This window comes from Physeter macrocephalus, chromosome 9, assembly GCF_002837175.3.
Source record: "Physeter macrocephalus isolate SW-GA chromosome 9, ASM283717v5, whole genome shotgun sequence".
In the NCBI taxonomy this organism is placed as follows: Eukaryota; Metazoa; Chordata; class Mammalia; order Artiodactyla; family Physeteridae; genus Physeter; species Physeter macrocephalus.
The window spans coordinates 89,657,614-89,684,750 of NC_041222.1; the positions used below are offsets into that span (position 1 = coordinate 89,657,614).

Below are 27,137 nucleotides of genomic sequence, written 5' to 3' on the forward strand. Positions count from 1 at the left end.
TTTTTTTTTTTTTTTTTTTTTGCGGTACGCGGGCCTCTCACTGTTGTGGCCTCTCCCGTTGCAGAGCACAGGCTCCGGACGCGCAGGCTCAGTGGCCATGGCTCACGGGCCCAGCCACTCCGCGGCATGTGGGATCTTCCCGGACCAGGGCACGAACCCATGTCCCCTGCCTCGGCAGGCGGACTCTCAACCACTGCGCCACCAGGGAAGCCCATTTCTACCCTTTTAAATGTGACATTTTTTGGATTGTGCATTCGCTTGGTTGTTGTAGATCTTTGACTCATTTCTATAGTTTCTATAATGCCTTTTTAGTCTGTTTCTGGTTATGTACTTAAATCAAAACAGGAACATATTCTCGTCACTGCTGGAAGAAAAGAGTCTTTACTCTGCCAACCTGTCATGTGTGATGGATAAAAGGGCCCTTAGGACTGCACGCGGACACTGTCACTTTTTACAGAGAACCAATTGACCTTGTATAACTGGAGATGCTTCCCCTCAAACACGGCTCTGCTCCCTCTTCTGAGGGTGCTGCTGGGAATGGAACACTGCATGCCTGGACACCCCACAAAAATTCAAGGGCACTGACAATGCTCCCAGGCCAATACTTGTTCAGGAAGTGACAGAAGTACTGTAGATATAAAAACATGCTGGTTTCTAAGGCAGCCTTTACTCCATACAGGAAGTATGTGGCTAGGATTTGATTTGATAAAAAATTAGTATCGCAGTTAGAAACCAGACCTGACCCTGAGCTCCTTTAATGACTTCATCTTATGTCTCCCTATTGACCCACCCAGGCCTTATCTTATCCTGTGTCTGGCTGTCATTGGCTCTGCCAGTCCCCTAAACCCTTCCCTGCCCCAGGATCTCCTCTCTCTAGGTGCATTTCAGGTGACCTACACTTACCAATTTCTATCAGATGTTTCCTGAGGGCCATCTGGATGTGATCCTAACATCCCGGGCTGAGTGATGCCACTTTGTGGATTCACTAAATAGCACATTTCTGTGGGTCACGTCCTCCCAGCCCAGCGGCCCTAACAAGCACCAGCACGGAAGCTGCTGGCAAACGCTGGGAGGAGCCCTTAGTACTACAGGGAACTGCCGGGAGCAGCCTCTCAGGGCCCCACACCCGGGGCTCATCCCAGGAGAGACTCCTGAGGAGGGGAAGGCAGGGCTCTGACCTCGGGCTGGAGAAGGACGAGGGCTCAGGACCGTGGAAGATGGCAGAGTGCTCGCCCTCCTCCCTGAGGGCTTGGTGAGCTGCATCCAGGCAAGGAGGTGAGACCCTACTCACTGCCCCTCCCTCAGGGAACGGAGTCACTGCTAGTGAGAACTCTACCCCAGCCCTGATTTCATTGTGGCTGGTTAGAAAAAAGGGAAAACAAACAAAACTAAAACCAAAACCTGACTGCACCAGAAGATAAATGAACTTCCATGTGTATGTAGCACCTTTTAAGGATTTGTCTAATTCCAAATGAAATGATCTCTATTTTAACTCATTACTGATTACTAATTTTCTTCATTTCAGATACAGTCTATAACAATAGATTCCCGTCTGTGTTCTGAAGCAAATCCCCCAGCCTCGCCTCCCACCCCTGTGGGGCTGGGGAGGGGGGAGGCATCTTCCCCCAGAGAAGGTGGGCATATTCCCCCCTCTCCCCCGTGCCTCCCTGGGCACCCCCTTGCCTGGGGACTGCGGTCTCCCTTCCTGACTCTCACACTCAGGGCCCCTCACAGAGTGGCCCTGACCTGACTCCCCAGACTCTTCTCACCATCTTGTTTCCTAAACTTCAGCCAAGTTCCACCCAGCATCCTGCTTGTCTGTCCGGAGAGTGCTCCGCCTTCTTCCAAGTCCGGGCCTTTGCAGGGAGGTTTGCTCTACCAGAAATGCCCCTCCTTTCGTGGCAACAGTTTAATCCTCGTTATTAAATTACAAATCTGCAGCCTCCTCCTCCTTGAGCGTTGCCTGATTTCCCAGCAAACGTATCTGCTGCAATTCCTTGCAGAATCACATCAGGTCAGGGGCCGCTTGATGCTAGTTTGCTTCCTGCATCCCCGCCTGTGCATCCCTGAGTGCACAGCTCCGTCTCATTTGTCTCTGCCTTGGGTGTTTCCTCATCAGTTAGTCTCCGTAAAGGTTGTGAGTGAAGTATTTTCTACATTTCCAGGTATAAGCAGCGGCCATCCTATAAGATGACTATCTTAAAAGAAGTGATTCATGGCATATAAAGCATAGTGTAGCTTAACCAGTGGTGGGGGGCAGGGTTGATACAAGTTTCTTCTCATTATTCCTAATACCAGCTCACCAGAGTGATGTTTAAAGGCAAGGACAGCTATGCTAATTTTTGCAGAATAATTTTTAATTCACAAAAACCATTCATTCTAAGACTGAGAAGTTGTATGTGAGATAAGCATATGCTTAATACATCCACAAGCAAATTTTTACAGCCCTGGGACATTATGATGCCCTTAAATCCTCTTGGAACAGGTTGAAAGTTAAACTGCATTGAGGATTTCTGAATTGCTGATACTATGATATATCATAGTTCTATAGTTCATGTAAATTAATAAAATGAGATTTAAAAATCACATTTAAAATTGAGCAAAAGCCAAACTAACTCTTTTCATATTAGTTAAATGATAATAGTGGGAAGTATGATTGTCCCTTTCGTAAAGCATACCAAAATTATATGTTAGATTACATTCACTTAGCACAAAAGGTCTTTCAAAAATGATTGTAGGGGCTTCCCTGGTGGCACAGTGGTTGAGAGTCCGCCTGCCGATGCAGGGGACGTGGGTTCGCGCCCCGCTCCGGGAGGATCCCACATGCCGCGGAGCGGCTGGGCCCGTGAGCCATGGCCGCTGAGCCTGCGCGTCCGGAGCCTGTGCTCCGCAACGGGAGAGGCCACTACAGTGAGAGGCCTGACATACCGAAAAAAAAAAAAAAAAAAAAGAATTGTAAGCACTAAACAATCTGAGAGATAACACCTGCACAGTTTTAGTTGCATATCCGCGTGTACATGACTGACATCCCTGACAGCTTGTAATTCATGTTTTAAAAAATTATTCAGTATTTTAAAAGAATATAGCAGAAGGATAGCTTCTTATGCCTAAATCACCTGTTGTGCAAGGTCCTCACTCTAATGCATTTTACACAGCAGGGTTTTATTAGTCATAAACCATGGCTGCCAGCCATAAGCACCAGTGTAAGTGGGGAGAATGAAAATAAAGATGGGGCCTGAGAAACTGAGCTATTGTGAGCCAATGTCCAGGAAACAGACTCTCTAATAGCTTATTGGGTGTCTAGGAGCCAACAGAACCTTCTAGATAGTCTGTAGAGGAAATCCTCTAGCTTTCCCAAACTGCATAGATTTGGAATTAAAATTCCATTTGCTGCCAGTATCATTGTAAATGGGGTAGTAAGTCCCCCTTGTAGGGTCTTTAAGGGCCACTGCAATATTTCTGCAAAAGAAATTAAAGGGTTTATTATACTCACAGGTCCTAGAGGAGAAGACAGGGCGCACCTCACCATGCAGCAGCCACCTAGCAGGTGGGGAGTCGAGAGAGAGCGAGGACCTTGGGCAGGTCTGGGTGGAGCAGAAACAAGGCTTGAGGAGATTTCATCGTTTCTTGGAATGTCTAGGTCACAGTCGGGGAGGGCAAAAAGGGACTCTTGCGGCAGGAACCAGCTTGGGCACACCCACGCACCTGGTCCCCTGGGTGTTGATGCAGCAGGAAAATAGGAAATTTTTTTAAAAATGTGCAGTCCAGTCATCTTCACTCTTTATTCTCATTTTCAACCTTATTTTCCAAAATATACAATCCTTAGTTCTCTGAAAGTTAGGGGGAGGAAACTGGCTTCCTATTAGTTAACGGTGATGCAACATTGAAACACTGGTCATCCCGCTGAGGTTTCCATGGTGTCCGCTGGGCTCTGCAGCACCCAGCTCCTGGCACTTTTCAGAGTCCTCAGTGAATCCGTTATTGTTTAAAAGAAAAGAACACCTCGTCTTTCTGTTTTTGTTCCTTCTGTCACTGTTTTTATTCTACCTTGCCTCATTCTACAAACCGTTGGCCATGGAACTCCTGTATAGTTTTTCATTGTACATAAAACACCAGCACATCTTCCATCGTGGAGGTAGTCAGGGCAATCACTGTTACCTCTCTTTTGCACAGAAAAATGGAGGTTCGTGGAGATTAAGAGATGTATACAAAGTTGGAATCACAACAGGTCGGGAACTCTAATTTAGTTCTTCTGACTTAAAAAAACATTGTTTTCTGCACAAATTCATCACTGCCTCACTAAGTTTATATGTGCAGCAAACATGGGCAGAAAGCTCTTAGGTCTGGGCATTCATCACTACCTCCAGGGAGGGAGCCCAGGGGTAGCAGTGCTGAGAGTTCTCGCTGCCCTCAATCTCCCCCTTTACTCCCCTGAGCTCAGGTAGGACCCTGTGGGCAACCCATGGTCCCCCAGGGCTCTCCTAATGGGTCCAACATTGAAGCCAGGACACAGACCCCATGGGGCCTGTAAACTGCCTGGCAGTTTGCACGAGGATGACAGGCAGACTCAGTGATGGGACAGGCAGAGCCCACACAGAAACAGTAAGGAAGTCACCCGGTCCTCTGTGCTTAATGGAACCTTTGAGAAACAGGCACGGAACCGAAAATGCCATCCTTGTATCAGGACATCACTTTCAAACGCAAAGTCAAAGTGACTTTGTGTCACTCAAAAACGCAAAGTAAAAGCTTCTTCAAGACAGGAGGTGAACAGGAGAATTCTATCTTTGAATATTCCTACAATATTTGTAGTGAGTATTTAAAATGAAAAAAGAAGTCAAAGTATTTTTCTTAAAATCACCTCATATGCAGCTATAAAAATCTTTAAGAAAAATAGTCCAGGATAGAAATATAATAGAGACTGCACACATTCATGAATTTATCTGCCACCTAACAAGCCCAACTTGTGAAGTGTGGAGCATTTTATATGTTAGAGGCATAATTATAAATCGCTAAAATACCCGCTTGATCACACTGCAGTACATTTTCATTGCTTTACTTGAAGGCTCACTTAAGATTTTTCTCCGAAATGTACTCAGAGCAGAGACAGATAACAGTGAAAGTGAGACATTGTAAGAGCATAACACTGTCTTAGAAATAGTCCATGTAGAAACCATTTACCCAGGCACAGTCTTTCCACATGTTTTATGTTCTGTCCACAGAGCCAGCCCACGGCAGCTCATAGTAAGGTGGTCAAAGAAAGTGTTCTGTCCTTTCCCTCTTACCTACTCAGACATCACCATTTTCTCCCACTCTTTCTGTGTCAGCTGCTGTCAGGTGAGAATAAAGGAGGTAAAAATGTGAGCTTTCCTAGGAAAGCTCTGCCTCTGTCTCCCGTCCTCTTCAGAGCCTTACACGGCGCCTGCTGGCAATTGTGGTTCAAGTAATATTGTTGGATGAATAAATGGATGAGAGACCCTGACTTAAAAGATTCACTTTGTTGTACAACAGACACTCACACAGTATTGTGAAGCAATTATACGCCAATAAAGATCCATTTTTAAAAATAATTAATTAATTTTTTTTTTTTAAAAAAGAATGCCACAAAGGGTAGTTCCATTTCAGAAAGACACTTCTTAAGATTGAAAAGTCTGAGATTCACAGTAAATCAATATTTCGATGCCATGGTGGCCCCTTAGACACTATGGGGAAGACTAGAAGGGATATTTTGAAAGGCACTGACCATTTCTAGTATGTTTCAAATCGTACCTCATAGTTTGCCCAATGATTATAAATTTGATGCTGTTCATCATATAGTCCTTCTTTATAGTGCGGCGAGGGGGGCTACTCTTCATTGCGGTGCGTGGGCTTCTCATTGCAGTGGCTTCTCATGTTGCAGAGCTCGCGGGCTCTAGAGCACAGGCAGTAGTTGTGGCGCACGGGCTTAGTTGCTCTGAAGCACGTGGGATCTTCGCGGACCAGGGCTCAAACCCATGTCCCCTACATTGGCAGGTGGCCTCCTAACAACTGCACCACCAGGGAAGTCCCTATAGTTGGTCTTCTATAGACCTTTATCCATCTGCACTAGCCTGTAGTAGTCAGGTGTTAAGTTTAAAGCATTAATTCTGCTATCTTGCTTTTTTAGCATTTTCGTGAATGAGATAAATCTTTGCTTATATTTATTTGTAAAGTGTATATTATATTACATTATATATTTGCATTTCTGAAATTTTTATAGCTAAGACATGATAAAAACATGGGAAGATCTGCTAAACTAAAATGGGGAATTTTCTTCTAAAACTTCGGTCTAATGTCTGTGAAATAATCCAGAAGAGAAGTAATAACAAGAAATTTTCTTTATAAACCAGGGAACATCAGTGAACTCTTCCTTGCATTTCAACCAGTCAGACTGATTGAATTCATTTTTAGGTGAGAGTGATTACGCTGTCTAGACAATTAAGTGAGGTGATCTAAGCCAACTGCTTGGCTCAGGGCGTCATTTATGGGAAGCACTCCACAAACACACAACATCATTATCATTATTATTTCATGAATAATTTGATAATATATTTGCTCCTGTCTTGGATTCTTCTCTCTTGGATACTTTTGCTAGCACAAAATTTTTTTTTCAATTATTGTAAATTTCACTAAATTTTGGAAACTGATGATCTTTTGTTGCCTAATGGTAAAATACCATTGGATTCTGATTTGAAATAGTACATAGAAAAACTCCTCTCTCATACAGTTAAGAAGTGATTTGTTAGCAGTGTGCAAAACATTCAGGTAGAAATAGTGCCTCCAGGAATCTCTATTTCAGAATTCCCCAGGTAAGGGTAAACTCCCAACTCCCTCATATAAACCAACATGTTCATGTTATTGTAGCATGGTTTGTCATCTCGTTGGTTTGGAAGGAAACTAGGTTGGTAGAAAGAAATATGCAGAAAGATGCAGTCCAACTTAAGTAAAACCTGTTTTTAAAAAGTGACCCTGTGATACTAGCCCATTAAAAGCTCCCTTAGAAACCTCTGACATCCCCAGGGTCAAACGTGCATCATTCAGTGGCTGTTTCATTATCTCAGTGCAGTGGGTGTCATGCTAGGCACAAGCTCCACCATCACCTTTATTTTTGTTCTTCACTCTGCCTAGATCAGAAGCTGCAAGTTGTTAGGGAACGAGAAGTACAGCCCCACTAGAAATGGGTAAAACCCCCCCGAAATGTTTGTTTAGATGATATTATCTATCAGAGCTGGAGAGACATGAAGCCAATCATGAGAGAAGAGTCTCTGCTGTATATTAATGCGAACTTCTCTGGAACAACATGCTCTCTTTAGCTTTTCCACATGTCTAATCACTAGGGGCTTGTCTAGCTACATGAAAAAAACAAAACCAAAAGCCCCACAACTGCCTAGAAGCTTATCAATATCAGAAAGGTACATCATTTTAAGTCCATTCAGTATAACACCATGCAGCTGTTAAAACAGAATGAGCAACACTGAGATGTTCTGACACGGAAAGATCTATAGGACTTGAGTGGTTTAAATGGAAACAGGAGGTTGGAGAATAATTTGCAAAATATGATTCCATTTCTGTTAAAATGCATGAAGACAACTCATGAGCGTTTGCACAGATTAAAAATATGTATGACTATGATGGTAAAGGACTAGAAACACATCCACTGATGGTGACCCCTGGGAAGAGGGTGGGCAGGTGGGTAAGAGATGATTTACATGTTTTACTCTGTACACTTAGTCTTGGAATATTTTATAAGAATGCATTGATGTCTGTAAAGTAGATAATAATAAGAGCAGATACTTAGCACTTACTATGTGCCTGACACTGTTCCTCACAGCATGTTTCTGAAGTGAGTACTGTAATCATTTTACAGATGGAAAAACTGAGACACAAATGGGCTGAGAAAATTGTCCAAGACCCCCCATTTAGTTATTGACAGTGAGGTAGACAAATTTATTAAATAGCATAAAGAGGGTTGGATCACATGAGCTCTAAGATCTCTCTTCTTTTTTTTAAGCATTTGTTGTTGTTTTATTTTATTTTTGGCTGCGTTGGGTCTTTGTTGCCGTGCACGGGCTTTCTCTAGTTGCACCCAGCGGGGACTACTCCTTGTTGCGGTGCACGGGCTTCTCATTGCAGTGGCTTCTCTTGTTGCGGAGCAGGGGCTCTAGGCATGCGGGCTTCAGTAGTTGTGGCACACGGGCTCAGTAGCTGTGGCCCACGGGCTTAGTTGCTCCGTGGCATGTGGGATCTTCCCGGACCAGGGCTTGAACCCGTGTCCCCTGCCTTGATAGGTGGATTCTTAACCACTGCACCACCAGGGAAGCCCTCTAAGGTCTCTTGAGTGATCATGTCTCAAAGGGCTAAGAGGCTGGGCTATGGATTCAGATGTCCCTGGTAATAATCCAGCTCTGAAACTGGCTAGTTGTTCACCTGGGGCAGGTAACTGAGTCCTTCTGAGCCAGTTTCCTTATCTGTACAAAGTAGAGTAGGCACTTCCTCACGACATTACAAGTGAGGACATATAGGGAGGAATGCCTAGAGACCCAGTTGGAACCTCAGAGTTGGTATGGAGATTATTTTAAGCTCAGAACATTTGGGAATCAACAGATGGAGAAAAAGCTTTCCTTATTTGACTAAAAGCAGACATTTCTGAGAAATGAGGCTTCTATGATTCCCTCTTCAAGACAGATCTACTCCCAGGAGAGAAATCAAGAGTAAACCTACCACAAATCCCCTCTCTGGGGAGATTCGCATAGAAGAAGGAAAGACCCCTTGAATGTGCAGACACAAAATAATCACAAAATTACTTATCTTTCATTTATTCTTCTAAAAACTCACTTGTCTTCCCTAAAGAAACCTTTTTGTTCTTTCCACAGAAGTCCTTTCTTCCACTTTCCTTTTCTCTGCTAAATTAGATATATAAACCTCTAACTTTAAACATTTAGTGAGATAGTTACTTCTCTTGTTAGCTCCCATATATATGAATAAACTTCTCCTGTTAAACTATCTTTTGTCATTTTAATTTGCAGGCCCCTAATTACTAAACCTAATAGGGCAGAAGAAAAGTCTGCTTCCTGACATTAGCAATTGGTTGGTGAATAATACCATCATTGCCTGTGACTCTGAAATCACAAGATCATAGATTAATCTGCATACCTAACGAGTCCAACATGTACTCTGAGGTTAAAAATAAGATCTTCAAAGCATACTGAAGTGGATATAAACATTTCAAAATGATAAAGATCTGGCTGTACACATAACATAGTATAGGTTTCTTCAATTCTGTAAAATTTTATGTAGGTGGAAATTTTACTGCAGAAACAAACTCAAAGACTGAAATTACATAGATAGAATATAGTGGGGCAAAATTTAGAGCTGAGCAAATGTGACATTTAGTTAATGAGATGCCTGCTTTTCATTATGTCACATTTTAATTAACAATGAATGGTAATCAGTTCACAATAGTGACTTCGGTTGATCCTGCTTCTAAACGGTTAAAGCAAAAATAAGCTCCTGATCTGCTCTTCAGAAGATTAACTATGGCCGTGGTAGATCTTTTTCTGTTTTCCTTTTGGAAGAGAAAAGGGGAGGGTGTCTCCAGGTGACAGGGACTGGAGTCTTGTGGGCCCGGCACACTTCCCTGTTGGGAAAGGAATGAGGAAGTATTTGCTTACCTTTCCCCCAGTGCCTGGAAGCTAAGCTGCAGCTTCCCTAGAACATTGTTAATGATGAGAAGGATCTCATGGCAGAGGGATGGTGGCTGCTGTGCCTAAACCAGGAACCTGACGTCTTCCCTGTCTTAGATTGTGGAGTTTCCTACCAGAAAATCTGAAAAGAAAGGATTTATGGGAAGCAGTAAATGCAGAAGTAAAAGACAATTTTAATAAACCATAAAAATGGTTAAGTTGGTGCTGGGGGAAAGAGTGGCTTCTGTGTTCTTTAAGCTTTTCTGTACTATTTGAATTTTCTAGCCAAGTGTGCCTATGTCTATTATTTATTTTTTATGACACCAGGGATTTTCTGACTAGTGAGACCACAGACTGCATTTTTTTTCATTGTTATTTTCTATCAAAAAACAATGCAATACATACCATTTTTAAAAGGGAAACGAAGAATTTCTAATCATGCATCAATAAAAAACAAAAGAGCACAAACATACATATATATTTTAACATATTGAGCAGATTAATATGTTAAAATATATAAATGTTTGCATAGTGACCTGAAATAAATAGATTATTTAGTCATAGACCTTTCATATGCATTCTATAGTAAGTCTTCTGAGAGATGAGCTTTAATCTTTCCATCCAGAACTTTGGAGTATCTGAGATTTTGCCCTATTTGCAACAAGTTAGCCTGCCGTTTTCATGGATGCAGGTAGAAGAGAGACGACTTATGGGTCAGAAACAAAGGACTCTATTACTTACTAGGTTACTCATAAACCACTGCAGGTAGCATGGGCATCAGACTATTTGCCTTGGTTCTCCTTGACCCTGAGTCACACAGGGGCTGTGTGGATAGGCCCAGATGGATGCCTGCACACACAGTGGCTTATAATATAAGAGTTCAGGGAATTAGAATCTTTTGGGAGGTAAGCATGCTTGCCCTTACCTCTGGAAGAAGACATTATCTTACAAGGCTGTTTTCTATAGAAACATCCTTGGAAAGGTAGCTGAGAATAAAGGGCTGTCGGTGCTTCTGTTTGTAAGATGTGCAGAAATGTGAGAAACCCGTGGAGAATTGTCTTAACCTCTGCTCTGGCTAACACACAGCCTTTTACTTTTCTTATGAAATTGCAATTATATGTTCCAAAGGACTTATTTCACATTTACTTAAACTTAGTTTTCAAATATATATTTCTTTGTCCTATTCTAAGATTAACTTCTCTTATGTGTAAGAGTTAATTTTGAAATTACAGTGTGAACCGTATGACCCTAATCATTTTGGTTTAACATTATTGCTAACTCAACTTTAAAATGCTGAGAAAGGGCTTCCCTGGTGGCGCGGTGGTTGCGCGTCCGCCTGCCGATGCAGGGGAACCGGGTTCGCGCCCCGGTCCGGGAGGATCTCACATGCCGCGGAGCGGCTGGGCCCGTGAGCCATGGCCGCTGAGACTGCGCGTCCGGAGCCTGTGCTCCACAACGGGAGAGGCCACAACAGTGAGAGGCCCGCGTAACGCACAAAAAAAAAAAAAATAAAATAAAATGCTGAGAAAAAGGCATCTCTATTTTGTCACTAAAACTACCAAAACAGCTTTAAATACACAATTACTTTAAAAACAGCTGTTTGATCTTGACATATTTTTTTTAAAGAGCTTTTTGATGTGGACCATTTTTAAAGTCTTTATTGAACTTGTTACAATATTGCTTCTGTTTTATGTTTTGCTTTTCTGGTCCTGAGGCATGTGGGATCTTAGCTCCCTGACCAGGGATCGAACCTGCACCCCCTTCATTGGAAGGCAAAGTCTTAATCACTGGACCACGAGGGAAGTCCTGATCTTGACATATTTTTAAACATATTTGGCTAAATCCTATTTAAGTTAACACTTCCTCTGAAATCAGAATTGTGACAAACACTGTAAGAGAGCTACTATTTTTTGCATAAATGAGAGCAAAATCTTGTGGTAGTAAGTATGTTTCCCTTATAAACACAGTGTAGGATAAATCTAAATATTCTGATTTGAGAAGAAAATTTCGAATGGAGGAATTTTTCATTCCACTGTTGCAGGATTGTCTACTTTTCCCTAATATTAAAATGGACAGTTAGCCTCTTGAAAGAGGTTAAAAATCCATACGGAATGTCTCAGAAGGGTTAAGTTGTTCAGTGGCTTTCACTCTCCCTCACAAATTATTTAAAAATGGAATTTTTGTTCAAGATGTCTACCATTAGCGTGAAATTTATTTTCCAGTTTTATTGAGATGTAATTGACACATGACATTGTGTAAGTTTAAAGTGTACAACGTAATGATCTGATATATGTCTATATTGTGAAATGATTACCACAATAAGTTTAGTTAACAAGCATCACTTCACATTATTACACATGCTTTTTCTTGTGATGAGAAGTGTGAAGTTTGATGCTTACCTGGTTCTCTTCTTTTGGACTTTGGCAAATCTAAGAATTAATCCTACCACACATAGCCTATAGTAGTCTACCAAAATCTAACAGTTAGTAAAGACATTAACACATTTAGTTATTTGTGTGTTTTATTGAGCGCAAGATAATAATCTCATTCTCAGAAGCAATGAAATCACCGAAAGAGCCAAATCTTGAGAAAGCCTCGTAGAGTTGCCCTGTTACTAGATAAAGTGCTTGGAATATATAAGTATGTTGTGTCTTGCGTCTTCCTGTGACCTGTGATTGTTCCTTGAAAGTTTGGAAATGCAGAACAGATCTCCTGTTAGTATGAAAGTCCCATGTGTGACAGGTGGAAAGGAGGATGCTATGTTGAGCTTGTTCTGTGCAGTTCTCATGGAGGTGACTTGTGTCCTATAGGGAATGTCTCCAGGCTGCATTCCGCTCTGGGTTCTTTGCCTCTGGCAGTTCTCCGTGATCACTCCTGTTTTGGGGTCCCCCACGCCACTCCCAGGCTCCATGACTCACTGGAAGGACTCATAGGAATCAACATAGGGTTGTATTCACAGCTGTGATTTATTACAGCAGAAGGACACAAAGTACAGTCAACAAAGGAAAAGGCAAGTGGGCCAAAGTCTGGAGGAAACCAGAGGCAAGCTCCCTCGAGTCCTCTGCCAATGGAAGCACACAGGACACGCTTAAGTCCTTCAGCCATGAGGACAACATGGGTGAAATGTTGCCAACCAGGGAAGCTTAGCCTCAGCCTAGGAGTCCAGGCTTTTATGGGGGATGGTCATGTAGGCACCCTGTCCCTGGCACGTCTCAAAATCCCAGATTCCAGAAGGAAAGCAAGTGTTCAGCATCAACCACATTGTTTGCATAAACATCTTAGGCAGCAGTGAGCCACTCTTATCAATTCTGGGAGTGGTGAAAGCCTTCCCAAAATCCAGGTTCCTAGACACCAGCAAGCCTTTCTCAGGATGGTGACTCAGGCCTGCAATGTTTTCACTGTTACCTCTTTTGGTTCTGATTTTTTTTCCTCCTTTCCTTCAGTCTTTCTTACCTTGGAACTTTCCTTCTCAGCCATGAGGACAACATGGGTGAAATGTTGCCAACCAGGGAAGCTTAGCCTTAGCCTAGGAGTCCAGGCTTTTATGGGGGATGGTCATGTAGGCACCCTCTCCCTGGCACGTCTCAAAATCCCAGATTCCAGAAGGAAAGCAAGTGTTCAGCATCAACCACATTGTTTGCATAAACATCTTAGGCAGCAGTGAGCCACTCTTATCAATTCTGGGAGTGGTGAAAGCCTTCCCAAAATCCAGGTTCCTAGACACCAGCAAGCCTTTCTCAGGATGGTGACTCAGGCCTGCAATGTTATCACTATCTCTTTTGGTTCTGATTTTTTTCCCTCCTTTCCTTCAGTCTTTCTTACCTTGGAACTTTTCTTCAATCTTATATTCTATTATTTTAATAAGATGATCTGGTTTAACACCCTTAGTTTCTTACATGAAAATACCAGCATGGTCCTTTGCTAAGGTGGACAGAACACACCAAGTCCTTCTGAAGCTCTGGAGGCTCTGCTCCTAAGGAGGGCACGACCAAGGCCCTTCATTCATTAACTAAGAAATGGTCATTCCCTTGTAAGGAGCTTAATCTGTCACATTTCAAAAATAAGTGATGCCACATTTCAAAAATCAGGACTCAGGGTAATTTCCCTGAGTCCGTCCTTAAGAGTGATGACTCATAGAGGACACCTCTGAACTGGCCCTCTCTATGGGAAAAAACAAGGAGCCTGCACTAGAAAGAATGGAGAGGCCTAGAAATGACCAATTGGCCCTGAAAATTGAGTTAATTAACAAGTGTCTGTTAGGCATGGATGGTGTGGAATGTGGTTAAGGATGGTCTGAGTTAGCCAGGAGGCACCATCATGGTCCTTCTCAGCCACATACTCTTCCGGGAATTCAACTGGCAGACACAATGAAACTTGAAAAACTCCTGAATTTCAACAGTGCCACTGAGTGCCTTCTGCTTGGAAGAACTAGACTGGTCAGTGGTGGTCTGAGGAGAAATTTAAACTACTTTGGAAATAAGGCAGACTTAGAGAGCGGTAGCGAACATGGCACCCACCTAGCATGCAAACCTTGTGAGACCCTGAGGGTCATGAGTTTAATGGATTGTGGCTCTTTAGAGCCATAAGGGACTCACTGATCCAAGTCACTCAGCAAGGCCACCACAGGCCAATCCAGAAGCTAAGAGTATTATTTTCCTCGGGCTGCAGTAACAAAATGCCACATTCAGATAGTTAAACAACAGAAATTTATTTTGTGGCTAGAAGTCCCAGATCGAGGTGTTGGCAGGGTTGGTTTCTTCTGAGGCCTCTCTCCCTGGCTGACAAATGACTGTCTTCTTGCTGTGTCCTCACATGGTCTTTCCTCTGTGTGCACACTTCCCTGGTGCCTCTCTGTGTCCAGATTTCCTCTTCTAGTAAGGACACCAGTCAGATTGGATTAGGACCCACCCTAATGGCCTCCTTTTACCTTAATCACCTCTTTAACGACCCTTTCTTCAAATACAGTCACGTTCTGAGGTACTGAGGGTTAGGGCTTCAACATAACAGTAGGTTAAAGGAATTCCCTACCATTTGAAGTAGTTTATGTTGAACTAAACACATATTGGTATCACTTTAAGTCAATGGAACTTCTTAATGAGAAATCTTCCTAAATTTTGTACAAATCACCCAATTTGCATATTATTATTTTCAACATATACAGGAGGCCACTGGGTTAGTCCTATTCTCCCAGTATTGCTAAAACAGTCTAGACTCACAGTTAAATACTTTAATTCCTTTAATTTCATTAATTTATTTAATTTCTTGAAGCTGCTAATAGAATATGCCCACTACCCAACACTCATTTGAGGCATTCCTTATAACACTAACCATACTTCGTTTTCTTCTTTTGTGTTACTCTTGAAGTTTAGAAGCCAATTCATTTGTCAGAACTAAATTGGTGCCATGTATCAAATAACATACTTTTATTTGCAGTGTTCTAGTATTGTTTTCAACAGCCATATATTGATTTTGAGACAGGCTGGGACCTGGGACCCTTTGCTGGGACCTGGGGCCGTTTGCTGCAGTGCTGCAGTGCTTGCACCCCGACACACCTCTCCTCAAGCAACAAAATACAAAGAAACTGTATGGGACTAAAAATAACTACGTGCATGCCCAGTTGGGGCAAATTCTGGACAAAAGATACAAAGAGACCAAAATACCCAAGTGCCACTTTTGAAGAGCCCAGAGCAAAAGCAGGTACTGCGCATGCCCCCTGCACACAACACCACCTAAGGGGTGGGCACACCACCTAAGCCACCCTTCTGGCCCGACCCCTGGACACACCCTTGCCCTCACACCATATAACAGGGGTCCCCAACCTCCAGGCCGCAGCCTGTTAGGAATCAGGCTGCACAGCAGGAGGTGAATGGCAGAGGAGCAAGTAAAGCTTCATCTGCCGTTCCCCATGGCTCACATTACCACCTGAAACATCCCCCCACCCCACCCCCTGCCGATCCATGGAAAATGGTCTTCCATGAAACCGGTCCCTGGTGCCAAAAAGATTTGGGGACCACTGCCATATAAGGAACAAGCTCGCCCCCGCTTAGGGAGCAAGCAAGCAAAGGAACCTGTTATTTATTCTCGCTCTGCCCTGCTGCAAAAGGGGCCCCAATAAAGCCTTGCCTGAATTTCTTGTCTGGCCTTTGATCAATTTTTATTGTTTAAGGACGCCAAGAACCCTGGTCGGTAACAATTTCAAAATATGGTCTTGATGTCATTGGAAGTAATTTTTTTCCGACTTTTTCTCTGTTTTCAACATCTTTGCCAGCAAAAGATATGTTCCCAGATGTCTTCTAAAATGTTTTCTTCCTGATTATTTAGAAAGATTGGGAAAGAAAGAGTATTGAGAAACTTGAGTTGTACTTTTGCTGCACAGGAAGGGTGAGCTGTCTTCCATCTTAGATTAATAATATTTCAAGCAGGAGAGAAAAAAAAAAGTAAAAGCCTATAACTTTAGCAATGTGTTTGAAAAATACTTGATTTCAATAATACTTTTATAATGCTTACGTTGCAGCTGTCTAAACAATACAGATAACAAAAGCATGTCAATTAAAAGCAGCATTTAGGACCCAGGTTCACATATCTGCACTGGCCCTGGGTTTTGGATTATTTCAGGGCCAGGCGCTCTGAGTTCCTGTGTGGTGTAGCTGTGCTCAGCCATGGGTCAGGTGGGTTCCCTCTTGCTGTAGGAGAAGGTGATGGGACACACGGAGATGGTTGTCTCTTTCTGCTTTTGACTCTCGTGACTTGCTTCCACCAAGAGGCCATAAACCAAAACTGGAAATACTGATTAAGTGCATACTTTTTCCAACACATTGACCACAACTTGAGATTTTCATGGCAGAATATATTACATAAATGTCTGGAAAGCAAATATTTCAAGTGCACTTTAGGTAGATGTTTGCTTACTTTAATCAAGCAGAAGGAGAGATTATTCTTTTACCTTCTGGAACGTGTTGAGATAAACTTATCTACACAAGGGAAAACTTTAGAGTTCACCTGGTACAAAGCACCCGCATCTGGATAAACTGAGGTTGTTACCGAGTCCAAGTTTGTTCTGCTCACCGCACAACAGGCCAATAAATCAGAGATGACGTATTGAGGGAAGGAATATGACTTTATTTGGAAAGCCATCAGACCGAGAAGATGGTAGACTAAGGTCTCAAAATAACCATCTTACCGGGGTTTGGATGCCAGTTTCTTTTATAGCACAGAGAGGGGGAGGAGATGAAGAAGTAAAGTAAAAAGGCCATAAGTTTTGCAAATATGCCCTGGAATGGCCAGCCTCGTGGAGGAGATGTGTTAATTTCTTCTTAATTGCAGCTATCCACTGGTGGACAGAGTCTGTATGTTTCCCTGAACAAAGGCACTTTGGTTTAACATTCAGGCAGAGGGGCAGGGTTCCCCGAGGCAGACCATTATGTACAGACAGTATCCTTTTAGTGAACAAAAGCAACGGGAAGCAAAGGTTAAAGTAAAACAAACAGATTCAACATGTAGTCAGATTTGGTTCTTCCCTGTAACAAGGTCTCAAAGAGTGAGTGACTCACTCCAGGTCACATATTTGGCATCACAAACCGTGTTACTGAATTTTTGGTTCACTGGATAAAACTAAAGTGAAAGGATACTTTCCTCAGTTTTATTCATGTATAAATGTTGAAGTATTTTGCAGTTCAAGAAAATATTAAAAATAATTAACAAGACCATTTCCTTTAAAGCAATTTAGTACAACTTTTTCATTGTCTAATTATAGGAAGTAATTTTAGCATACTTTTTCATGGTCTGTGAACCTCTGGAAATAACAGGAACGGAGTATTATTATTTTTAACAATAGTACTTATTACTGTTCCCACATTACTCATGAAGAGGCTGAGATTTGGGAAGATAAAATGTTTTGTCTAAGATCTTCACGGTCCAGCAATTAAAAAGGCCAGAATTAGAACTTGGGGATTTCTGTGTGTCCTTTGAATCCCAGCAACATCCTACCCCTTACCTCAGAGGTGGTAAAATACTCTTAACAGTGTGCTTGAATTATGAATCCCTCATTTCCTAGTGACAGAGAGTAGAGACAATCTTCATTTATTTTTAATGCATTGAGACCTATTGCTATAAGCAGTGCCTCTCACATTTTGAAGTAAAGAATTGATGTAAAAAGTCTTTCTTAAGTCACAAATACTTCAAACATAAACTGATTAATGCATTATAGGCAACTAGAAGGTCGTTCAATACAGCATTGTGATGACTCAACATTATACCAGAAACCATGGCCCTACATGAGCCTCACACCGGTCCTTTCTCATGATTGTTTAGATGCCACTGATGTGATTGCTAAACAAGCTAAATGAAGACTTGGCAGCTTTTCAGAAGCATGATCAATTTCTTTCTTTTTTCTTTTAATATTTAGAATTAAGTATGATGCTAATTTGCTATTTATTTATTTATTTATTTATGGCTGCGTTGGGTCTTCATTTCTGTGCGAGGGCTTTCTCTAGTTGCGGCAAGTGGGGGCCACTCTTCATCGCGGTGCGCGGGCCTCTCACTATTGCGGCCTCTCTTGTTGCAGAGCACAGGCTCCAGACGCACAGGCTCAGTAGTTGTGGCTCACGGGCCTAGTTGCACCGCGGCATGTGGGATCTTCCCAGACCAGGGCTCGAACCCGTGTCCCCTGTATTGGCAGGCAGATTCTCAACCACTGCGCCACCAGGGAAGCCCAGCATCATCAATTTCTAAATAAATTATTTTGGAAACACATTTATAGCATGTGAGCGGACCACAAGCCACAGGCTCTAGTCACTTTCTCACGTAGCTAAAACACATGCTTGTAGAAACTGAAAACTTTATCAAACAATGTTGTTCTTAATAGTGGATAAAATGTTCAATTGTGATGTCCTTAAGCTATTGACTATTGAGTCTACATCAAACTAAAGTTGTTCTGGTGATGAATAGTGGGAAGAGTTTTGTTGGTTTGTTTTTTTAATTCTGTAATAGCTAACAGAGAAATGCTATAAAGGAAATGGTTAGATTATAAGCCTATAAAATTCCTTACACTAACTCATCGAAATTCCAAGAGAGTCTTTTTCCTACTTTACACATGAAAATGCTGACTTCCCCAAGGTCACAGAGGTAACAAGATGGAGAAGGATTTTGTGGAAGCTGGTTGCCACAGGTTCACTCTGCATAGGACTGCCTAGTCCACTGTTGAAACTCTGAACCTGGAATAGGGCTGCTGAGGAAGCACTGGTGGCTCTTCGCTTCCATGGAGGACTTTTCTTCCTATTCCTATGAGCTTCATTTTTTCACTTGTTAGAATAAAGCAAGAGTGGGCCTTTGTTCCCAACATTCTATGCTCAGCCTGTATATTTATGTCTGTTCTAGAAACACCAAAGCAAAATTATATAATCCAAATAATAGATTATGCCACATTTTTAAAAGATAAACATTAGCTTAGTAAAAAATATGAGATTATTTCAGTAATAAGCCCCAACTGTCTGAGTGGCATGCTAGTAGAGATCCCTTCTACTCCAAACTCATTTCATTTAAATTTCTGTATCTTTAAAGAAATGTATCATTTATTTATATTCAAAGGAACTATTGATAGTTCTATATAGGACAAAAATAATGTAATTCCTTGAAATTAGAATTAAGATAATCACATAGGTATACATATATGTATACATAGGTACATACATTTCAAATATTTGATTGTGATTAAGATCACATATAATGAATGTTTTGTGTGCAGATCTCAGAAGTTGTAAAGAGTGTGTTCTTAATCTCCTCTATTCATATACTATTAACATCGATTATTCTCACCTGAAATATTTCTTGAAGCGTACTCTGTCTCAAAAAAAAGAGTATTCTGTCAAATTTCATTAAAACAAAAAGAGAAATTCCTTTTGCTGTAGGGCATTGTCATCACACCAAGCTGAAGTACAGTTTTCAGAGTTTGTATTCAATAAACAAAAAACTTCAGAAAGAAATAATAATATATAAGGAAAATAAAACAATTTAAGTAGCATTCCTAGGAAATAATTTCATTATGTAGTTTATGCTGAGGTTTACAAGTTTTGTCAGCTACTAAAATAAATATCAATTTTACTTCTTACCTTGAATTATAACCTTAGAATTACAGCAAATGTAGGAGGCAATGTTCCTCTCCTGACTGTTTATCTGGAAGTCTTGGATATTGAACCTGAGATTAAATGTAAAGACAGGATGCAGAGTCTGACAGATGAGCTCTCTCTACCAAATGCACCAGTAATAACCAAAACACCAGCCACAGCCACAATCATAGCATCTACCACTCCTGGAGCATTTACCTCCAGGTGGGCAGTGGGTGGGTTACATTTCAAACATTATCTCACTTAGGTAGTACTCAAATCTTTAAAGTAGGTTTTACCAAACTGGTTTTGTAGACGAGGGAACTGTGACTTGCAGCAGATATTACCAGCTTAAGGCCACACCTTAGGCAGCGGTGGAGCTGGGAAAATGCTGCTTATACCCACATCAGCCTGGGGTCCAGTGTAAAGACAGGGAGTGGACATTCTTGAATTCTTTGGAGCATAGAGGCAGTGAAAAGAGCTTACCTGATATTGGCACAACGATTGTTAACACTTGAAAGAAAAGATGATGTAGGTCAAAGATTTCACTTTCATTGAACAAGAGAAATGATTGAGTGCCTCCATGGTGGTGTTTCATTCATTAACCAAGAAGTTTGTTCTAACACGTGAAAAAATGAAGCTCGTAGGAACAGGAAGAAAAGTCCTCCATGGAAGCTAAGAGCCACCAGTGCTTCCTCAGCAGCCCTACTCTGGGTTCAGAGTTTCAGCAGTGGACTAGGCAGTCCTATGCAGAGTGAACCTGTGGCAACCAGCTTCCACAAAATCCTTCTCCATCTTGTTACCTCTGTGACCTTGGGGAAGTCAGCATTTTCATGTGTAAAGTAGCAACAAGACTCTCTATCCTGGAATTTTGATGAGATAGTGTAAGGAATTTTATAGGCTTATAATCTAACCATTTTCTTTATAATGTCTGGGACATGCACTCTCATTACATTTGAGTTTTCTGTTTGTTTTAGTTCCATCTATTTATACCAAGGAAATTTCCCTAGTGGTCATGATTCACAAACCTGATTACTGGCTTTGTTTGATCTGGTTGTTAAAACTGGCTCAGCATTTCACAAACCTAAATAACTAGGCAGGCATCATTTTTGGTAGAACTAAAGAGTCTTGCTCCTGGGCTGCGTAATTGTATCTGGCTCTTTGTATTAACTGCATGGCAGGTGGGTGGGTTTGTCCCTCTAGTGCAAGTGAGCATAAGAAAGCATTGACCCCTTTTGTTCCCTAATTTTATTACTATTCAATGGAGAGCTATTATGTGAACACCTTTGACTTCTGGATAATAAAAATTTGTGAAATCAAAGAGTGCAGAATTTGAAGGTGACCCATCCCAAAATATACTACATTTTATGTTTTGACTGTGGGTTCCAAAAAATTGGTGAAATTTAGATAGTTTTTACATTTGACAGTAGATTTCAGAAGAGACCCATACCTGAGAGCCCTTACTCTGTTTTCAGAGCTTAAACAGGTCAGGTCTTAGATGGGGCAACGTTTTCTGTTAAGATGCTATATGTACAACAACATCATGCATTCTTTGCTTTCCCTTCTTGCTGATATTTACATGAAAAAGAACGCCATGAAAAAGAAGTCACACTCCTATAATAAGTTCCTTTGCTCTCATGCTGACCCCTTCTAGCATGAAGCCAGATGACTGCGGCTAAGGAAGCACACCTCTGTCTTGTAGCAGGTGGCATTGATGTGTTTCTCCCAAGCACCCCCTAAATGCTGATGACTTGGGGCAGCCTGACAACACACAATGAACACAAGGATTGAAATCCGAAGCCCCAGGATCTTGTCCTGGCCATGCTGGATAATAGCTGTCCTGCCTCCACAGAATCTTTTCATTTTTTCAGGCTTGAGTTTTGCATTTGTAAGTTACGGGTTTTGAACTAGAACGCTGATCAGGTCCCCCCACCCCAGCTCTCAAATTTTTGGATCTAGGATCTTATCGCAAAACCTGCAGGTTACCATTGTGCTTGATTGTCCTGGATGTGAGTGTCTTGACTGCTTGGAGGTTAGGAAATGATTTAGGGGATGAGTAACTTTCTAAAAGCAAGCCTTCAAAAGTAGCAGGTTTATAGCTGCTTTAATTTTGCCATCGAAACTTAAACTACCCTGCAAATAAGGAAAATTTAGATGATGGTCACTAATCCAGGCATTGAAGAGAGGTTGTCACATCCCTCTTAAATGTTAGCAGAGTTTCTCAAAAGCAAGCATCCATTTGCACATTAACAAAATGAAGCGTTGATCGCTCATTAGCATGTGCGGTGATAACAGGAAGATGATATTCTGCAGACACATTGACGCCTTTCTCCATTTTCTCCCAGGGTTTTCCAGGAAACACAAATGCAGACAGCGTGGTGCATTACAGACTCCAGCCTCCCTTCGAAGCCAGATTCCTGCGCTTCCTCCCCTTAACCTGGAATCCCAAGGGCAGGATTGGGATGAGGATTGAAGTGTATGGATGTGCATACAGTAAGTGGTGTTTATTCCCTGATGGAAATCGATGACGGAGTGATGTGTTCTAAACACCAAATTGAAAACTGAACTTGACTTCTTCAACCTTTTAAATACCTGTGCATGTAGAACTGGGTTTATGGAAAGTCTTGATAATATTACAGTTATTTTAAGGTTGAATTCAGAGGAGGACCTGAAATGAGCCTTAGAATCTTAGATTTGCAGAACTTAGCAGAATATCTGTTTCATAGCAGGCAGTTCATAAAATGAACAAAGTTCAAATCAAGAACAGTTACTTATTGTGATTGATGGTGCTGTCTTCTGACACTGGGATGATCCTCCTGTGGGAACACAGGTGAGTGTAGGTGTCCTCGTGTTTTCTGTTCCCCATGGTGACTCACTTTTCCCTCTACTTTACTTACATCACTGTGGAACCTTGTTTTGAACATCATTTATGTATTATGTCTTCCCTCTTTTCCCCACTGATGATAAAAGTAAAAGAGCTGGCAGCCAAGGTGAGCATAAACATGGGCATAAAAGCATTCAGTGAAATACATAGGGGATCAACTCTACAGCTGCCATTTTGAAGGTCCAGAATATACTGGTATTTCTTAAATTAACACAAAATGAAAAAATTAATTAAAAAAACAATATTCTAGAAAACTGGAGAATAACCCAAAGAATAAGTTGGATGGGAACATCTTGGGTTTTTGGTCACACCTCATTCTGTACCTGATCAGAACATTAACTTTGCAGAAAAGTGTAACCATAAGATCTACCGTATACAGGATATTTAATGTGTCAGATCCTACAGACATTTTCTCATTCATCTCCCACACCAACCAAATGAATTCAGTATAGTAGTAATCTCACTGCTTCAGAGATAGAAGAAACTGAACCTTGAAGGAATTAAGAAGTTTGCTGAAGCTATTACATATTGAATCTAAGATTTAAAACTGTCTTTTTTCCTAATTTTGTTTTCATAACTACCATACTATTCAGACATTGATTTCTTTATTCCCTCACTAGTCATATATGAATTTATTTATTTGCAGACAACTGTATTGGATGTGGGGGATGCTTCTAAAATTATTTATTTCTTTGTCAGGATTTTATGAGAAGTCATAAAATTGTACAAAACAAATATAAAATGTTGTAACATGAACATGGAGGATGGGGAATAGAGTATTCAGTCGGTTGGGTGGGAAAAGGAACATTTCCAGCAGTCGGTTCTCAAAGTAGAGGGCATAGGCAGTGAGACAGGAGGCAGGGATGGTGCTTGTAGGAAGAAACAGCATATATAAATTGTGGGAGCAGGAATTTAGTGTTCTCATGGTACAGGGATGGAGGTGGACATGAGTTGTTGAATAGCAATGATATCATTTCCACTTTGGTAACCCAACAGACAATGGGTGGTTCTGGAGGTGAGTCTCACCAAGCCACCCATCCCATATTCAAGGGTCACCTTCAGCCTCTGTTTCATACCCCTTCCTAATGACCTGTTCCACTTTGGCTCTGCTTCCTAACCCCACCTCTGCTCTCTAGTATTTATGAGTCCATGGAACATTTAGCATAGATGGTGTTGCATTGCTATGAATCTATTTTCCCTCTTTCCGTTGATCATTAACTTTCATCCTCTTGTTTCTGGGATCTGTTGGTGTGCTCACTGCTGCAATGGCTAGGACACCTGATATTTAGAGTTTCTCTTTGATCCCATGAAATTAGCACCTCCTTCCCCCATTACTCTGGAAACAACTTGAGGTTTACTGACTTCAAAGCAGAACATGCTCTTTGATGGGGATTTGCCATTAGCTTGACGTTCTTTGTGAGGAGATATTACTCTAGTTTCTTGGGTTAGAGGTCGGTACCAGGAAGATCAAAGCTGCGTGTCTGGTCCCCTGAAGGGCCAGTTGGCTGTGCAGCTGTCATGGAACCTGTGTGCATCCTAAATTCAGCAAACACGAGCTGTTGGGCATAAGGGACTCCTAGCATAAAAATGCAAACAGAAAATAATCACCACTATTTGTAAAACAACATAAAATACATTCCTCAATAGTAGTGGCTCTGTTTTGTCTTCATTCTTATTATTAATAATTATTCAAGTGTAGCACTTTGCATTTTTATTTTTGGCAGTAATTTAGCGTGATATGGTTTACAGCTCAAAATGATAATTATTATCTTTTTTGATGTGTATTTCCACTGCTCTGTTGATAGTGAGAGAATGTCCAAATTGCTTATCTTGGCATTTAATGTCTCTTATATGCAACTTCTCTTTTCAGTTTCATCTTTTTACATTCCATTTACCATGATATTTACTATTCCTGTAAAAATTGCAGATTTTCATGGCTTCTTGGCTTGGCATATATATTTTCAACTAACTGAAAAGCCCTTCCCCCATTTCTAGAGTAGAAATGGAGTGCATGGGGTCTTCTTAGAGTCCCTGCTGACCTGCATACCAGGCTAGTGTCTGGCATGGGGTTCCTCACTTTCCCTCGCCCCGCCCCTCTCTAGCAGTCCCTTCCATCCAATGTCAACATTCCATATGTACTTGTTCTAGGCTTTGTATTCCACTCTAAAAGGGTTTCTCTTTGAGTTTTCATCCACTTTCTTAAGTTTTCAACAACATTTACATACTGTCTGACCAATTCCAAGTTGACATCTTTGACACAGGTATCTGAAGCCCCACACATCTGGATAATCATCCCCAGTTCCACCCTCATTTCTTTTTTTTTTTTTGCGGTACGTGGGCCTCTCACTGTTGTGGTCTCTCCCGTTGTGGAGCACAGGCTCCGGACGCGCAGGCTCAGCGGCCATGGCTCACGGGCCCAGCCGCTCCGCGGCATGTGGGATCTTCCCGGACTGGGGCACAAATCCGTGTCCCCTGCATCGGCAGGCGGACTCTCAACCGCTGCGCCACCAGGAAAGCCCACCACCCTCATTTCTTTAACGAGGTTGTTAGTCATCTTTTGGGTCTCTTCTGTCCCTTCTTTTCTGCCATCTACTTTGTCTCCCCATGTTCATGCTCCATGTCATTCTCAAGTGTTCCTTGTCATATTGTGTTGTATTAGCCCCACTACTGTAATGTAATTTTATGTTTATCACTGTGTTTATTGTTTGAATAAGAGAGGGGAGGAAGGAAGACAGGAAAGGAGTAGGGAAGAAAGGAGAGAAAGAGTGCATAAATTATTAGAAACCTGGACTAGATAGGCACATAATGGTAAGCCTCATGGGGGCCTACCGGTCATCCATGTGGCACTGTAGTCCTGTGTCAAATCAGGCATTGAAAATCAAATTGGTTATGAGGGAATAGAAGAAGGGAATAGAACGTATAATTGCCTGTTTTAAAATCTTGTGTTTATTTAAAAGAATACGTAAATCACAGCAAGATCTTTTTTGACCCACATCCTAGAGTAATGAAAATAAAAACAAAAATAAGCAAATGGGGCCTAATTAAACTTAAAAGCTTTTGCACAGCAAATGAAACCATAAACAAGATGAAAAGACAACCCTCAGAATGGGAGAAAATATTTGCAAACAAAGTAACAGACAAAGGATTAATCTCCAAAATATACAAACAGCTCAGGCAGCTCAATATCAAAAAAACAAACAACCTAATCTGAAAATGGGCGGAAGAACTCGACATTTCTCCAAGGAAGACCTACAGATGGCCAAGAGGCACATGAAAAGATGCTCAACATCACTAATTATTAGAGAAATGCAAATCAAAACTACAATAAGGTATCACTTCACACTGGTCAGAATGGTCATCATCAAAAAATCTACAAACAATAAATGCTGGAGACGGCGTGGAGAAAAGGGAACCCTCTTGTACTGTTGGTGGGAATGTAAATTGATACAGCCACTGTGGAGAACAGTATGGCAGTTCCTTAAAAAACTAAAAATAGAACTGCCATATGATCCAGCAATCCCACTACTGGGCATATACCCTGAGAAAACCATAATTCAAAAAATCACATGTACCCCAGGGTTCATTGCAGCACTATTTACAATAGCCAGGACATGGAAACAACCTAAATGTCCACTGACAGATGAATGGATAAAGAAGATGTGGTACATATATACAATGGAATATTACTTAGTCATAAAAAGGAATGAAATTGGGTCATTTGTAGAGATGTGGATGGACCTAGAGTCTGTCATACAGAGTGAAGTAAGTAAGAAAGAATAAAACAAATATCGCATATTAACGCATATATGTGGAATCTAGAAAAGTGGTACAGATGAACGTGTTTGCAGAGCAAGAATAGACACACAGACGTAGAGAACAGATGTGTGGACACAGGGAGGGAAAGGGAAGGTGGGATGAACTGGGAGATTAGGTTTGACATAAATACACGACCATGTGTAAAATAGATAGCTGTACTGCACAGGGAGCTCAGCTTGGTGCTCTGTGATGACCTAGATGGATGGAATGGGGGGTGGGGAGGGAGGTCCAAGAGGGAGGGGATATATGTATACATATAGCTGGTTCCCTTCATTGTACAGCAGAAACTAAGACAACTTTGTAAAGCAATTATACTCCAATTAAAAAAAAAAGAATACATAGACGGTTGCAGTGAAAAAAATGTAGGTTTTATATAACAACATCAACATGTGTCAATATTTATAAACCTGTTGTTAACATTGTATAAAAATAATGTGTATTTTGAAATATTTAGGGAGAATATCAAGAGAAAAGTCTGCATATGGAACTTCCTTCTGTTCAGTACTGGCTCTGCTCTAAGTAGATTTCAGTTTAGAAAATGCATTAATAGGAACAGAAGAACATAGGATGAAAGGAGAAATAGTCACCATGACAAAGAAAAACTGGAAGTTAATAATGGTCTTTAGTCATATGAGAGAA

At 41.4% G+C, this 27,137-nt stretch overlaps 1 protein-coding gene across 1 annotated transcript in view; it reads left to right on the forward strand.

Annotated features, from left to right (window-relative positions):
• LOC102977445 (contactin-associated protein-like 3) overlaps positions 1 to 27,137 on the forward strand; it is a 203,004-nt gene that overhangs the window by 82,240 nt on the left and 93,627 nt on the right. Inside the window, exon 4 of the mRNA XM_055086950.1 lies at positions 22,144 to 22,291. Coding sequence (XP_054942925.1) covers positions 22,144 to 22,291 — 148 coding nt within the window. The remainder of the gene's footprint in view (positions 1 to 22,143; positions 22,292 to 27,137) is intronic.